This window comes from Chiloscyllium plagiosum, chromosome 22 (genome assembly GCF_004010195.1).
Source record: "Chiloscyllium plagiosum isolate BGI_BamShark_2017 chromosome 22, ASM401019v2, whole genome shotgun sequence".
NCBI classification, from domain to species: Eukaryota; Metazoa; Chordata; class Chondrichthyes; order Orectolobiformes; family Hemiscylliidae; genus Chiloscyllium; species Chiloscyllium plagiosum.
The window spans coordinates 44,980,999-44,998,365 of NC_057731.1; the positions used below are offsets into that span (position 1 = coordinate 44,980,999).

The following is a 17,367-nucleotide window of genomic DNA, read 5'->3' on the forward strand; positions in this document are numbered from 1 at the left end:
GCCATGTTGAGGCTGTACAGGACATTGGTTAGGCCACTTTTGGAATATTGTATGCAAGTCTGGTCTCCTTTCTATCGGAAGGATGTTGTGAAACTTGAAAGGGTTCAGAAAAGATTTACAAGGATGTTGCCAGGGTTGGAGGATTTGAGCTATAGAGAGAGGCTGAACAGGCTGGGGCTGTTTTCCTTGGAGCATCGGAGGCTGAGGGGTGACCTTATAAAGGTTTACAAAACTATCTTAGATTCTTAGATCTTAGATTAAAGGGGCATGGATAGGATAAATAGACAAAGTCTTTTCCCTGGGGTGGGGGAGTCGAAAACTAGAGTTTATGGTGAGAGGGGAAAGATATAAAAGAGACCTAAGGGGCAAAATTTTCACGCAGAGGGTGGTGTGTGTATGGAATGAGCTGCCTGAGGAAGTGGTGGAGGCTGGTACAATTGCAACATTTAAAAGGCATTTGGATGGGTATACGAATAGGAAGGGTTTGGAGGGATATGGGCCGGGTTGTGGCAGGTGGGACTAGATTGGGTTGGGATATCTGGTCAGCATGGACAGGTTGGACCGAAGGGTCTGTTTCCGTGCTGTACATCTCTATGACTCTTTTTGTAGCTCAGGTTGATGATAAGTGTGAAGCGCTTTATCGGAGACTCTCAGTGATTATGTCAGCTAGTATGGTGACGAAACATCTGAAAACAAACCTTCAAGCTCAGTAAGCTAACTTATGTACTAATATCTCTGCTAGTGGCCATGTAATTTCCTCCCTAGCCTCCCACAAGGTACTGGGATATACTTCATCAGGTCCCGGGGATAGATCTAACTTAACGCTTTTTAAGACTTTCAGCACTTCCCCTTCTGTAATGTGGATTCTCTTCAAGACATCACTGTTTATTTCTCCAAGTTCCCTAACATCCATCCCTTTCTTGATGGTAAGTACCAGTGAGAAATATCCATTTACGATCTCGCCCATCTCTTGTGGCTTTGTTGATGTTTAAGATAAAGTTAAAAATCACACAACACCAGGTTATAGTCCAACATGTTTATTTGGAAGTATTAGCTTTCAGAGCCCTGCTCCTTCATCAGGTAGCTAGTCAATTTTTATTGCTTTAATCTTATTGCATCAATCTTTAAGATACCCTACTCTCTCCCTAGTTTCTCTTGCCTTTCATGTACTTGTAGAATCCACTTGTATACCTTACCTGCCAAAGCCATCTTGTGTCCCCTTTTAGCCCCCCCTGCTGATTTCTCTCTTAACTCTACTCCAATACCCTCTATATTCCTCAAGAAATTCACTTGATTTCAGCTGCCTAAAAAAAGGCCTCCTTTTTTGTCTGGTTTTGAGACCAGGACCTCAATAACTCTCATCGTCCAGCGTTCCCTTCTCCTGCCAGCCTTACCCTTCATTCTAACAGGAAAATGCTGGCTCTGAACCCTCATTCATTCAGCTTTGAAGGGCTCCTACTTACCAGACATCCGTTTTCCTGCAAACAGCCTTCCCCAATCAACTTTTGAAATTTCTTGTCTAAGACCATCAAAATTGGCCTTGCTCCAATTTAGAACTTTAACTTGTGGACCAGACTTAACCTTTTCCATGGCTATTTTAAAACTAATGGAATTATGGTCACTGCTCCCAAAGTGCTCCCCCCCAGCATGTCCATCACTTGTCCTGCCTTATTTCCCAAGAAGAGGTCAAGTTTCTGAAATTACCTCATTATGATGCAATGGGGAGCTACGTTAAACCAGTAGTCGCATATCGGGCCTCAGCTGGACACTTCAGACAATATTGGGAAGGTATTGGGAAGTGGAAATGGGCATGGGCATTTGCAAATTCTTTTGTAAAAATAAACTCCCAATTGTTGGAACAGGGTGGTTAACAGCTTGTCCAAACAACTCACCTGGACAGCATGCCCAGACTGTGAATCAGCCCTATGGAGCCTCGGGGGATTGTCAAGGCATTTCGAAAGGTGAAACGAGCTCAGGACATCACACCACCAACATCCGGAGTGACCCAGAAGAAAATAAAAACAAATGAAGTCAGTAAAGGTAGAGTAAATTGTGAATTTCATGCTCGTGGCGTGCATGTTGAAAAAAATGGAAATGAAGGAGAATCTGGAGGAGAACAATAAAAGAAAGAGGTGTATTTATTATCATCACTTGCTTGTCAACACATTTATTTTTGTATGTTCTTCCCATGCAAAGATCGGAGTCTGTATTTCCTACAGCAGTATACACTTCAAAACACAGAGGCTGTAAAACACTTTGGGACTTGTTGCGCTCATGAAAGTAAGAGTACAAAATCAAGTCCGTATTTATTCAGCACCTTAACACATCCTCCATAAATGTTCCAAGGCAAACTGCAAATCAAGTAAGCCCAACAGCCATATTCTGCACTGATATATGCCAAACAAAAACTTATTGAACTGGTTGACCAATCAGTTTGTCTTTTGGCGGAGTTTAGCTGAGAAAGAAATGTTGGCCCTCACAACATTATATTCACTTGACCCACCCAGGCAAAGTTTTGTTTTCAGATTTCATCTGAGGGCTTGCACCTCACGCAATGCCACATGATGTGCGCTCCATTGCAGTATTAGAACTGAGTAACTTGCTGGGAGGATGAAAGAGGATGGCACATTGGAGATGTTTCCTAACCAAGATTTAATTCTCCCTTTCTTCACACACTCCTATATCCAACCCGAAACTGGAATCGTCCTCCTAGCAAGAGCTGGGATCAGACCTGCTGCTGAACTTTTGTTCATTAATGCTGGATAATTACTTGCTGTTTTGTACAATGCAGAGAGAGTTGCGTGGATGACAGTCTCCAGAGCCCCACTGCAGAAATCGCTCAAATTCTTCATGATAGTGAAGACATAAATATATGGTATAATACGATTTTACCAGGCATACCAGGAATAAATCAAGTACAGATCACCCTTAGTGTTGCTGCTGGTGAATCAGGGCAATACTTCTGATCACTTGCTTTCGTCTGAAAGAATCTTCCAGCACAGATGGAGGTCATTTGGCCTTCGTGAAACACAGTCCCTTAGAAAGTTCCAATGGAATTTGTGTGCACACTATTTTTGGGTAGTATGTTCTGGATGTTAACCATTCTCTGCATGGAAAATATTCTCATCTCCTCTCTAGATCTTTTATAAATTATTTTAAATCTGTAACTTGCATTTAATCACTTACCTGTCCTACAGTCTTCTCCACCTCTTACTCTCAGCTCCAAATGCCCCCTCCATCCCCAACTTTGTCATCTCCACACAAAGCAACATTAATGCTAGATGGCCCACAGTCTTTTAAAGGTCCAAAGGAACATATCCTATCATTGAATAGTTGCTCATCTTTCCTTTTGTTTTAATCTTATTTCTACAGAAATCTGGTTGTGTGGATTGGTGGTGCATATTGTCCAGGCAGGGATTGGAAAGGCTCGGACAGAAATCTTTCACAAGCAGATTGTACAGAATGGTGGGGAGGTCAGCCTTACTTTCACCCCAGCCGTTACTCACGTGATCATAGATGATGAGATGGATTGTGATCGTGCCTTTCGCCTCCTGAAACTGGAGGTCCTGCCTCCCAGAGTCCAGCTGGTGCGATCTGCATGGCTCAGCTTATGCATCACAGAGAGGAGACTTTTGAGCACTGTGGGCTACAGCATCTTCATCCCAGACAAATATCTGTCACCTGCACAGCAGGTCAAAATTCAGGGCTCAGGGGACAAGGATCAGCAAGAGAGCGCAGAGGTCAACAATCGATCAGGGACCCAGTCAAAGCCCAAATTCAACTGCACAAAGGCAGAGAAATCATTTGCTGAACAATGGAGAGAGGGCACAGCTGAAGAAACCAATGGAGCAGCACAAGCCTCTCTGGCCCAGGTACAGTAATATCATCCCCCATCCCTTTTCAAACTCCTACCAGTCTTACCTTTTTCTGACCTTTCAATTCTGGTCTCTTATGCATTCCCATTTTAATCATGCCATCATTGTTGGCCTTGCTCCAGCTGGCTTGGCCCCCAGCTCTGGAATTCCCTCCCAAAACTCCTCCACTTCTCTCTCTCTCTGTCAGTCTCTCTCTTTTTCTCTCTCTCTCTCTCTCTCCTCCTCCTCTTTTAAGACGCTCCTTCAACTTGACTTGTAGATCAAGCTTTTAGTCACCTCTTCGTGTGACTCTGTATCAAATGTTATCTGACAGTGGTTCTGTGAATGTTTTACTAAGTTAATACGTGCAATGTAAATTCAGTAAAAATGTTATTGTCTACTTCAACTCTGTGAAGAACTGTTCAAAATTTCCACCTGACACTTTTCATGGTCCAGTGGCACCTAATGTGAACCCAATCCTGGCTAGAGCCAACATAGACAGATTTCAGGCAAAACCAACCATTAGGTGTGGGGACCTTGGCTGGTTCACAACCCCTTGCCCACTAAGGCCAGTTGCAGCACCACAGTTACTGACCCACATTGTTTCGCTTAGTCATGATGAGGGATAGAAACTGGCAGCTTCAATCTATACCACTCATTTTATATAATTGACAATGTAGGTGGTTAACTGAATCCATGGCCAATCCACAAGGCAAACAGAAGTCAGTTCCAGTTCCATAGGGGAAGGGAGTGCAGCAGTGTTAGAGAGTAAGCACAAAGGGATGTGACATTGTCACAGGGATGGCTTCACAGTCACAGGGTCAGTACTGAGGGAACACCATCTTTTACTGAAACACAAAACCAAGGTCCCACCTGCCCTGTTAGATAGACACGAAACATGCCATGATTATTATTTTGAGGAAGAGCAGTTGATTTCGTCTTGGTGTCTGAGTGTTTCTTTTCTCTTAGCAAACATCATGAAAGAAGATTTTCTGGTCAACATCAATTAGCTGTTTTGGGGACCTTGCTGTGAATGTAAATTGGCTTCTGTATTTCTGACATTGCAACAATTCCCATGCCATAAAATTAATTAAATTTCTGTGTAACACTTTGGAGTACCCAGAGGTTATGAAAGAAATGCATCTCTGTCTTACACATTAGGGGAAAGTGAGGATTGCAGATGCTGGAGAGTCTGAGTCAAAAAGTGGGTGCTGGAAAAGCAGAGTAGGTCAGGGAGCACCCGAGGAGCAGGACAGTCAACATTTCGGGCATAATGCCTTCATCAGGAATGTCTGATGCAGGGCTTATGCCCAAAATGTCGACTCTCCTGCTCGCATGCTGCCTGACCTGCAGTGCTTTTCCAGCACACACTTTTGGAACCTGGTCTGACACATTAACAAAGCGTAACAATGGGGAGTGTGATACTTTAGTGAAATATTCACCTTACTCTGAATGCTGTCCTTGGTGACTCTCTAGTTTTGTGAAGATGAAGGTGGGAGTGACGCTGAAGATGACGGAGTTTCCGAGCATGACCTGCAAGCTCTGATCTCTGGGAGCATCCATTCGCTCAGTGAATCTGACTCGAGGAAAGCAGCTGTTAGTGGCAAGTGGGTGTGCGCCCAATCATCCGAAAGCAAAAAGCAAAACCACAACAAACCCATCACAGACAAGCTGGAGGTGCTGGAGGCTGCATACACACATCAAAGTGACAAGTGGAGAGCGCTGGGATACGCCAAGGCCATCAATGCCTTGAAGAGTTACCATAAGCCAGTGTCCTCCTATGAGGTAAAATCTCTGCCTTCTCCTTCCTTTTTCATGTGGAGAAACTTCAGTTTGATTTGCTGAGCCTAACCTGTCCACCAGGAAACCACACTTTGCCAATTTTACCCTCTACTGATTTCATTAAAATGAGGATTGTGTACAGTTTTGATATTTGACTGATTCCTCCTTTGAGAGGAACAATAGTATTTGCCTCAACCACTCCCTGTGAGAAGACTTCAATAACATTGACTCGTAAGACAATTCCCCTCAATGACAAGTTTAATTTGGTGACTCTTCCTGCATTGTTGAAAGCTTAGCCAGAGGAAATTAAATTTATTAAATTTAAATTCAGCTCGAAAAAACAGACTAAATTCACTGTCATCAATTTGAGAAACCCAAATCTGCATCATCAATTGTCTTCTTGGGCAAAGTGAGGATTCCAGGTAGCGAAGTGAGAGTAGGAAGCGAGCAGAAGAAGCAGTGAAAGGCCGAAGAGGGAGACGGGTGAGTATGGAGAGGTGGATGAGTAGGAGAAGCAGCAGAAGGAGTGAGAGGAAGAGGAGTTCAAAGGGGCAAGGGACAAACGTGATTGGTGGGCTAATGGAAAAGGTGGGCTGGAGGGAAAGGTGGACAAGAGGAAGATGTGGGTGAGAGAATAGAAAATGGTGAAGGGGTGAGCAAGAGAGAGCATAAGCAGGAAAGGGGTTGAGCTGTAGGATGGAGGGAGAGTAAGCAGCCAATTGGAGGGCAGTAAATTGAAAGAGTAAGTTATTAAGAGTTCATAAGTTTAAGTGATAGCAAGTTATTAAGATTAATAAGATTTTGAGCCAGGTAATACCACCGATCCAGTTATTCCACTACAAGGAACATTGATCATTGTTCAATCCAGGCAAATGTGAGGTGATGTATTTTGGGAAGTGTAATTCTAGAGTGAATTATACTGTAAGCGGAAGAGACTTGAGAAACGTTGATGAGCAGAGAGATCTGGGAGTTCAGGTCCATTGAAGGTTGCTGCACAGGTGGATAGAGTGGTCAAGAAGGCATACGGTATGCTTGCCTTCATCGGAAGGGGTATTGAGTATAAGAGCTGGCAAGTCATGTTAAAATTGTACAAGACTTTGGTTCAGCCACATTTAGAATACTGTGTACAGTTCAGGTTGCTACATTACCAAAAGGATGTTGACTCTTTAGAGAGGGGGCAGAGAAGGTTTACAATGATGTTGCTTGGTATGGAAAGTGCTAGCTATGAAGAGAGATTGAGTAGGTTAGGATTATTTTCATTAGTAAAAAAGAGATTGAGGGGGCACCTGATTGAGATCTACAAAATCATGAACGGTATAGACAGGATAGATAGAGATAAGCTTTTTCCCAGGGTGAAGGATTCAATAACGAGAGGTCATGCTTTCAAGGTGAGAGGTGAAAAGTTTAAGGGGGATACACACGGCAAGTACTTTACACAGAGGGTGGTAGATGCCTGGAACGCGTTGCCAGCAGAGGTGGTAGAGGCAGGCACGGTAGATTCATTTAAGGACAGATGCATGAATAGGTGGGGAGCAGAGGGATACAGATGCTTAGGAATTAGGCGACAGGTTTAGACTATATTTTTTGAGATTAGATTACTTACAGTGTAGAAACAGGCCCTTCGGCCCAACAAGTCCACACCAACCCTCCGAAGAGCATACCACCCGGACCCATTCCACTACATTTACCCCTTCACCTAACACTATGGGCAATTTAGCATTGCCAATTCACCTAACCTGCACATCTTTTGGACGCAGACACAGGGAGAATGTGTAAACTCCACACAGAGAGTTGCCTGAAGCGGGAATTGGGCCCGGATCTCTGGCGCTGTGAGGCAGCAGTGCTAACCACTGTGCCACCGTGCCGCAAATTTTGGATCGGCTCAGGCTTGGAGGGCCAATGGGCCTGTTCCTGGGCTGTAAAATTTCTTTGTTCTTTGATCCTAAAAACATTCAACACATTGAAAACACATGGGCAACTCTAGGAAGTTTGTGCAAAGATTTTCATTCCTAGCCCCAATCTTCAGATCATATCACTGAATAATTTCAGATAATTTCATGGGACATTTTAAACCATGCTATTTCCAAATGATACCTCTCTTCAATTTACTTCTGTAATTATTCTCAGAAACAGTTTACTTTAAAATTGGTGAATCAGTTTATTACTTCACAATTCAAAGATTTTTTAATGTAAAAAAAGCTGTGGGTGCAATAAATGCCAAAACTTCTCCCCAGAATTACATCAACAGTAATTCTGCCTCCTGGGATTTCGTTCTTTCTTCACCCAAGTGCTCTCTTCCCCGGTTTTCAGATATAAGTTGGAATCTGGTGAAGGCGACTGGAAGTTTGACCTCTAGTTGGATAGCTGTGCAGAGCCCTGCTTGGCGTCTCTTCAGGAAGGGCCATCACATTGAGTGGCATTCAGGCACTTGAAAGGCAGTGGCAGTCCCTGCCATCAAGAAGAGAGATTCAGGAGTCCCAACAAGAACTGCTAGCCAATCAGAGGCTGGCACAGACCTGAAGGGCATTGCCCCTCAGGGAGATAATGGTGGTTGCTGCCATCAGACACCTATCCAAAGCCTCAGACTGAAGAGTGTCCCAGGCACAAGTGAGTGATAGCAGGATGAAGGTAACCAGGTGGAGATCGCAGGGGCATGGAGAAGGGATTTCGGCAGCAAGGGTAGGTGTATGACTCTCAGTGATCAACCCCTTCCTTCCCAGTCAGACACAGTGCCCTGTTTGGCAATGAGCGAACCCCTGAGAGCCCACCAGGTTTATTTGTTGTGCTCCCCTTGTATTGAGACCCCTGATTAAGTAATGTCAGTGCCAGCGAAATATGCATTAATTCCCCCTTAAGGGTTTTAATTGGTGACAGAGGAGTGAGGCTCTCCACAGGTTTTCCCATCACAAATTCTATTGGGGTGGAGGAGTCCATCTCATCACCTCAAATAAAATGTTCCCAACACCCAACTCACTGCAGGGGAGGCCTTAGGTTTCCTGTAGTTTCTCTTTTCATTATTCACTTAATTTAATCCTCAATCCATATTAACACATTGCTCCCACAACACAATAGACTTTTATAAGTAGCCTTCTGTGCGTTCTATTAATGCCCTTTACCATGCAGGCTGATACATAGTATTCATTTTAACTCCTCTGCCATTTTCTAGTTCCCTACTATTATTTCCCAGCCTTATTCTATAAGGGCCTGTATTCATTTTGGCCTCTTTCCACCCTTTTATATATTTAAAGAAGATCTTTTTACTTTCTGTTTTTATATTACTTGCCAGTTTACCCACATAGTTTATTTTCTCCCAGCCAAAGGAAATGATTTCTCCTCCATTAATTTAAATGCCCTGCTCAAAGAAGAATAATCCCAGTTTTTCTACTCTTTGCATTACTGAAATCTAATCTCTGCCACCGTTCTAATAAATCTCTTCTACACCCTCCCCTAGGTTGCCAACCTTTCCAAAGAACGTTGCCATAATTGACCACAGTCCTTCAGCTGCGGCTAAACCAGTGTTTTATAAAGCTTTATACTCTGTGAAGAATTGTATATTTTGTTAATAATCATAAAGATTTAGCTTGATTTGTATTCATGGACATATTTTGGAGCCAGTTTCCTTTTTACCATCCATAGGAAGCATGTAAGATCCCTGGCATTGGCAAACGGATGGCAGAGAAAATCAGAGAGATACTGGAGAGTGGGCACCTGCGCAAGCTTGACTACATCAGTGAGAGCGTCCCAGTGCTGGAAACCTTCTCAAACATCTGGGGAGCTGGTGTGAAGACAGCCCAGATGTGGTACCAGCAGGTGGAAGCAGATTCTGCAATACTGTATGTTCTCTGAGCAGATTCCTGAGTTTATCGTCAGTACCAGCTTGGCCTCCTGCTCTTGGTTTGACATAGACACTGTCAGCAGCTCCAATATCCAGCAAGTAACACCTGATCCTGCATCTGCCCATTTATTTTCCCACTCAGACAACTTGTTTAAATCACCCTGATTCCTCTTTACATTTTCCTGACCACCTAGTTTTATGTCATCGGCAAACTCAATTCCTTCATCTAAACCATTGATCCAGATTGTGAATAGCTGGGGCCCGAGCATTGATCTCTGTGGTATCCCACTTTAGATTAGATTAGATTACATTACAGTGTGGAAACAGGCCTTTCGGCCCAACAAGTCCACACCGACCCGCCGAAGCGCAACCCGCCCATACCCCTACATTTACCCTTTACCTAACGCTACGGGCAACTTAGCATGGCCAGTTCACCTGACCTGCACATCTTTGGACTGCGGGAGGAAACCGGAGCACCCGGAGGAAACCCACGCAGACACGGGGAGAATGTGCAAACTCCACACAGTCAGTCACCTGAGGCGGGAGCTGAACCCGGGTCTCTGGCGCTGTGAGGCAGCAGTGCTAATCACTGTGCCACCGTGCCGCCTACTTGTCACTACCTTCCACTCCAAAATTACCCATTTATTGCTAATCTCTGTTTCCTGTCTTGAACCTATTCTTCATCCGTATCATCATTTATTTTTATTCATTCATGGGCTGTAGACGTCACATTGGGGTGATGGGAGGGACTCCTCCACCCCAATAGAATTTGTGACGTCACTAGGCTGCATTAATTGCCCAGAGAGCAGTTAGGACTCAACCACATTGCTGTGAATCTGGAGTCACATGTAGCCCAGACCAGGTAAGGATTGCAATTCCCTTCCCTATAGGACATTAATGAACGAGATGGGGTTTTTCCTGACAATCATAAAACATAGAACATTACAGCGCAGTACAATGCGCTTCGGCCCTTGATGTTGCGCCGCCCTGTCATACTAATCTGAAGCCCATCCTTCCTACATTATTCCATGTACGTCCATAAGCCTGTCTAATGACGACTTAAATGCACTTAAACTTGGCGAATCTACTACCTTTGCAGGCAATGCATTCCATACCCTTACTACTCTCTGAGTAAAGAAACTACCGCTGACATCTGTCTTATATCTATCTCCCCTCACTTTAAAGTTGTGTCCCCTCGTGTTTGCCGTCCCCACACTTGGAAAAAGGCTCTCCCTGTCCACCCTATCTAACCCTCTGATTATCTTGTATGTCTCTATTAAGTCACCTCTCAACCTTCTTCTCTCTAACGAGAACAGCCTCAAGGCCCTCAGTCTTTCCTTGTAAGACATTCCTTCCATACCAGGCATCTTCCTAGTAAACCTCCTCTGCACCCTTTCCAAAGCTTCCACGTCCTTCTTATAATGCGGTGACCAGAACTGTACACAATACTCCAAGTGTGGCCGTACCAGAGCTTTGTACAGCTGCAGCATAACCTTCTGGTTCCGGAACTCAGTCCCTCTATTAATAAAGGCCAAAACACTGTATGCCTACTTAATTATCCTGTCAATCTGGGTGGTAACTTTCAGGGATCTCTGTACATGGACACCGAGATCTCTTTGTTCATCTGCACTCCCAAGAATCTTACCATTAGCCCGGTACTTTGCATTCCGATTATTCCGTCCAAAGTGTATCACCACACACTTGTCCACATTAAACTCCATTTGCCACCTCTCAGCCCAGCTCTGCATCCTATCTATGTCTCTCTGCAACCTACTACATCCTTCATCACTATCCACAACTCCACCGACCTTAGTGTCATCTGCAAATTTACTAACCCACCCTTCTAAGCCCTCATCCAGGTCATTTATAAAAATGACCAACAGCAGTGGACCCAACACTGACCGCTGCTGTATGCCGCTAGTAACTGGACACCAAAATGAACATCCGAGGGGCAGGAGAATCGACATTTCCGCCTCATCTTCCGCCTAGGAACCCTCCAACCACACGGGATGAATGTAGATTTCTTCAGCTTCCTCATTTCCCCTCCCCCCACCATATCTCAGTCCCAACCTCCGGATTCAGCACCGCCCTCTTGACCTGCAATATTCTTCCCGACCTCTCCGCCCCCACTCCCTCTCCGGCCTATCACCCTCACCCTCACCTCCTTCCACCTATCGTATTTCCAGCGCCCCTCCCCCCCTACCTTTTATCTCAGCCCACCTGGCACACCAGCCTCATTCCTGAACAAGGGCTTATGCCCGAAACGTCGATTCTCCTGCTCCTCGGATGCTGCCTGGCATGCTGTGTTTTCCCAGCACCACATTTTTCAACTCTGGTGTCCAACATCTGCAGTCTTCACTTCCACCAAGATGAACATGTTCCAACAACTACAACCCTCTGTTTTCTTTCAGCAAGCCAATTACTGATCCAAACTGCTATGTCTCCCACAATCCCATTCCTCCGCATTTTGTATAATAGCCTACTGTGGGGAATCTTATCGAACGCCTTGCTGAAATCCATATACACCACATCAACCGGTTTACTCTCATCTACCTGTTTGGTCACTTTGTCAAAAAACTCAATAAGATTCGTTAAGACACGACCTACCCTTCACAAAACCGTGCTGACTGTCCCTGATCAGGTTATTCTTTTCTAGATGGTTATAAATCCTATTTCTTATAACCTTTCCCAACACTTTACCAACAACTGAAGTGAAACTCACTGGTCTGTAATTACCAGGGTTGTCTCTACTATCGTTTTTGAACAAGGGAGCCACATTTGCTATCCTCCAGTCCTCAGGCACTATGCCTGTCGACAATGATGATTTGAAGATCAATGCCAAAGCCTTGGCAATCTCTTCCCTTGCTTCCCAGAGGATCCTAGGATAGATCCCATCCGACCCAGGGGACTTGTCTGTTTTCACACTCTGCAGTATTTCTAATACCTCTTCCTTGTGAACCTCAATCTCTTCTAGTCTAGATGCAAGTATCTCTGTGTCTTCCTCGCCAACATTTTCATTTTCTATAGTGAACACTGTCAACAAATATTTAGTGCTTCCCCTATCTCCTCTGACTCCACACACAACTTCCCACTATAATCCTTGATTGGCCCTAATTTAACTCTCGTCATTCTTTTATTCCTGACATATCTATGGAAAGCCTTAGGGTTAACCCTGATCCTATCTGCCAACAATTTCTCATGTCTCCTCCTGGCTCTTCTGACCTCTCTTTTTAGGTCCTTCCTGACTTCCTTGTAACCCTCAAGCGCCCTAACTGAGGTTTCACATTTTGTCCTAACATAAGCCTTCTTCTTCTTCTTGACCAGGGATTCCACTTACTTAGTAAACCATGGTTCACACGTTCTATATCTTCCTCCCTGCCTGACAGGTACATACTTATCTAGGACACACAGGAGCTTTTCCTTGAATAAGCTCCTCATTTTTAATGGGCTCATCCCCTGCAGTTTCCTTCCCCATTTTACGCTTCCTAAATCTTTCCTAATTGCATCGTAATTTCCCTTCCCCCAGCTGTAACTCTTGCTCGGTGGAGTACACCTATCCCTTTCCATCACTAAAGTAAACCTGACAGAATTGTGATCGCTGTCTCCAAAGTGCTCACCTACTTCCAAATCTAACACCTGGCCAGGCTTGTTACCCAGTACTAAATCTAAAGTGGCTTCGTCCCTCGTAGGCCTGTCTACATACTGTGTCAGGAAGCCCTACTGCACACATTGGACAAAAACTGACCCATCTATAGTACTCGTACTGTAGTGATCCCAGTCAATATTTGGACAGTTGAAGTTCCCCCATGACAACTACCCTGCCTCTCTCACTCCTATCGAGAATCATCTTTGCTATCCTTCCTATCGAGAATCATCTTTGCTATCTCCCTATCTGCTCCGACTCCACACACAATGTTTTCATGGCCGTCATTAGACTCTTACTTCGAGATATTTATTGGATTCAGATTCCACCATCTGCCATGGCAGGACTTGAACAGTGATCCCCGGAACATTACTTGGATCTGTGGATTAACAATTCAGTAATAATATCACTAGGTAATTGCCTCCCCAAATTGGACTTTTTCACTTTCTATCCCAGTGAATAGTTCTATCATCATGTTATGTCATTTTTTTTCCTAAAGGGTCTTTCACGAAAAGATTTTTTATTAATCCCTTCTCATTGCACAAAACCAAATCGAGGATAACCTACCCTTGAGTTGGTGTCTCGATGTATGGTCTAAAAATCCATCTTGTGCACACTCCAGGAATTCATCCACAACAGTTTTATTGTTACTGTGGTTTACTCAGTCTACATGTAGATTAAAATTGCTCATGATTGCTGAAGCACCTTTGTTGTATGCATCTCTAGTTTTCTGTTTAATGTCATTCCCAACTTCACACTGTAGTTTGGAGGCCTAAATACAACTCCTACCAATGGAGTTGTTGTTTCTTAGCTCAACTCAGACTGATTCCAAATCTAAATTTCCTGAGCTGATTGCACGTCTCTGTAACACCATCATTTTCTTTTCCATTTTTCCTGTCCTTCCTAAATATTGAACATCCTTGTTAAATTCTCAGACTTGGTCACCTTGCAGCCATGTCTCCATAATTGCTATTATATCCTACTGCAGTAAAACTATTAGTGTTGTTAATTCGTCTATTTTGTTTTGAATGCTCTGTACATTCAGATGTAGCACCTTTAAACCTGTTGTTTTGATATTTTGCACATTTTATTTGTATTTGCTGCTAGCCCTTTTTCTTCTGCCTTTCCAGTTTTGCTTTCCACTTGTTTATCTTCCATTTCCATGTTTGTTTTCCTCACTCTTGTCTTCCCACTCAGTTTCCTGTCCCCTGCCACTCTAGTTTAAATGCAAAATGGATAAGGGGTGCAATGTTCGGATGGCTGTTGGTCTGACATTCTGGCAGGTATGGACAAGTGTTATCTCTGAGACCTTTGCAAACACAGTTTCCCCATGGAAAACAGTGTCATGGATTCCTTCAGACACTTTTCAAGAGGACAATCCGGTTTCAAACTTAAATCATAATAAGGATTTTTCCAGAAACAGGAGAGCTGAGCTGGGAAGCTCCTTTGCTTCATCAGGCTGGTCATCAACTACTCCAAACAATATCCAAAGTAGAAACTGAAAACTGACAGTTATGAGCCCAGTTGGGTGAATTCCAATAAACAAGCAGTTATCACAAGACGTTTGACAACCAAAAAATGCCTCATTAGGATGGGTGTTCCAATGTCCTTTCATTGACCCCTTAAAAAAAGTCTATGTATCCATAATCCTTCAAATTCAAGCCCACAAAATGATTAAAAATGAAACCTTGTTAGCAAATGCACAATTTTCTTTCTTTCTTTAAAACTTCCAAATGGTCAGAGAACATTCAGTCATTCAGTCCAATTTTACTAACTCTTCATCCCATTTACGGGTGAGATCTGTTTATTTCTACCTGAAACACATTACGCTTCCATTCCATGATCTTGTCTACTCACTCTGTTCCTTAGAAAAGGAGACAAGTCTGATTATTGCCCTTTTCCTATTTTTACATTAGGTTGAGAAGCTTTAACACTTAAACATGTTTTACAGGGATTCAGAACTTTGGATGATATTCAGATGAAAGCTAGTCTGACTAAGCAGCAGACAATTGGCCTCAAGCACTATCATGATTTCCTAGACCGAATGCCGCGAGAAGAGGCTGGGGAGATTGAAAAGACGGTGAGTACTAGCTGGTTCTGGTTATAAGCATATGATTGTTGCCATTTTGCAATGGTGTGGTCAATCAGAAGAAAGAATCATTGAATTTTATAATGTAGATAAAGGCCATTTTACCCAACACCCCTGCGTCTTCTCTCTGATAGAATTCTTCCTCATTCTCTATTTTTCATCCACTGTGTCTGAAAGAACTGTTCACATCTCTTACCTTATTCTCCCCCCTCAACCCCATACAAGTTGAACTGTGGTGCTTTGTTTTCTAATTTGTGGACACACTTTGATGGGATTTTAGAATATGGGGATGTGATTTGGGGAAGTCCAAGCAGTCGCCATTTAGCACTACTCTCCTCCTCCTGGCTGCAATCATTCTCACTTTGAGTAACTTTTCCTTCAACTTCACTCCTTTCAAGTGAAAGGTGTTGCTATCGGTATCTAGGTTCTAGCTGGGCTTGTCTTTCCCTTTCTCGAGTTCTCCATCTTGATTTCTAGTTATATTTATGGTTATTAATAACTAATATTCATTCTCTTCCTGATGAAGTGCTTATGCTCGAAACATCGACTCTCCTGCTCCTCGGATGCTGCCTGACCTGCTGTGCTTTTCCGGCACCACACTCTTCAACTCTGATCTCCAGCATCTGCAGTCCTCACTTTCTCCTCATATTCGTTTCAAGCCCACTGACTCCCAGTATCTTAATCAGGAAGACCAAATATCAATTTGAGAACTTCTTTGCAGAATTCTTTGTTCTGTCTGCAAGCATTTCACTGAGCTTCCAGCTGTCTCTTTGTTTAAATCTCCACCTTGTTCTCACACTGACATTTCTGTCCTTAAGCTAGTATACTGTTCCACTGAGACTCAATGTAAACTTCAGAATACCATCTTATCCACTTTATAGTCTTTTTGACTCAATGTTGAGTTCAATAATTTCGGACCACAATCTGTTCTGCATTTTGTTATCTTTCAGGGTTTCGTTTTTATCTTTCAACTAGCAATACCTGCTTGCTGGACATCTTTTGATTCTTTGCTCCTTTACCTGCCCTATCTCCATTCCCTTTGGTTCCGAACGATTAACATTTCTGTCATTCAATCTCACCGTTCACCAGCCTATCACTGATCTTCCCCATAATTGTGCAATCCACCCTTTGCTCAAAATCTATTACCTCTTTAACTTTTCCCAGTTATGATGAAAGGTCACAGTACTCAAGCATTGGCTGTTTTTCATTCTTGGCAGATGCTGCCAGAACTGTTGAGATTTTCCCATCATTTTCTGTATTTATTCCAGGATTTGGGAATTTGGAGGCAGAAGTTGGGGATATATGAGGTGGATTGAGGATGTTCTGCAGGACAGAGGATATTGAGTCAGTGTTTCAGATACAGCCCGAGCTTTGAATGTTTCTGGGGAGGGGAATGTGTTGGTTGGGATTTGGGGATGTCAAAACACAGATTTCACCATGGCCAGTTGTAAAGTTTTACAGTTTTAAAAAATCTTATGGAAGCTTTTCTTAAAAAATCCAAGATGGCTTTTATATTGCTCTTCAAGAAAACAACCCACCCATCTAGCTCTATAAAGGCAAAGTCACCAAAGTTCCAGAGGAATATAGGACTGCTCTCTCATTAGAGAGAGATGACTGGTGGTGAGTTTAACCTGAGGGTCACTACATCCTAAGGGTGAGATTCAGAAGGTGGGACCTTAAAAGGTAATCTCAGCTGTACGACCAACTGTCCTTGCCCCTCCTGTCTCTCTCACCTACTTGCTATCGCCTCTGTGTCATAATCCACGCTGATAACATCCTCCTCCATCTCATCATCCCATCTGTCAATGTTTTCACTTTTATTTTTATATGTATTAATTCATGCGATATGGGCATTAATGGCCAGACCTGTCTTTGTTGCCCACCTAATTGGCCAGAGGGCAGTAAAGGCTAAGATAAAAGGTAGGGAGGAGGGACTTGGGGGAGGGGCGTTGGGAATGCGATAGGTGGAAGGAGGTTAAGGTGAGGGTGATAGGCCGGAGAGGGGGTGGATACAGAGAGGTCGGGAAGAAGATTGCAGGTCAAGAAGGCGGTACTGAGTCCGAGGGTTGGGACTGAGATAAGGTGGGAGGAGGGGAAATGAGGAAGCTGGAGAAATCTGCATTCATCCCTTGTGGTTGGAGGGTTCCTAGGTGGAAGATGAGGC

General features: G+C 43.6%; 1 protein-coding gene across 3 annotated transcripts in view; it reads left to right on the forward strand.

The window, feature by feature from the left end:
- The window catches only part of poll (polymerase (DNA directed), lambda), a 38,157-nt gene that overhangs the window by 13,962 nt on the left and 6,828 nt on the right, over positions 1–17,367 (forward strand). The window contains exons 1-6 of one of the 3 annotated variants that reach the window (XM_043712919.1): positions 585–926; positions 1,863–2,040; positions 3,373–3,872; positions 5,331–5,639; positions 9,273–9,446; positions 15,066–15,194. In XM_043712919.1, coding sequence (XP_043568854.1) covers positions 1,926–2,040; positions 3,373–3,872; positions 5,331–5,639; positions 9,273–9,446; positions 15,066–15,194 — 1,227 coding nt within the window. In that variant the 5' untranslated portion in view covers positions 585–926; positions 1,863–1,925. Of the gene's footprint in view, positions 1–584; positions 927–1,862; positions 2,041–3,372; positions 3,873–5,330; positions 5,640–7,971; positions 8,316–9,272; positions 9,447–15,065; positions 15,195–17,367 lie in introns of those variants that run through there. The other 2 variants (XM_043712920.1, XM_043712921.1) reach the window with 2 other exon arrangements.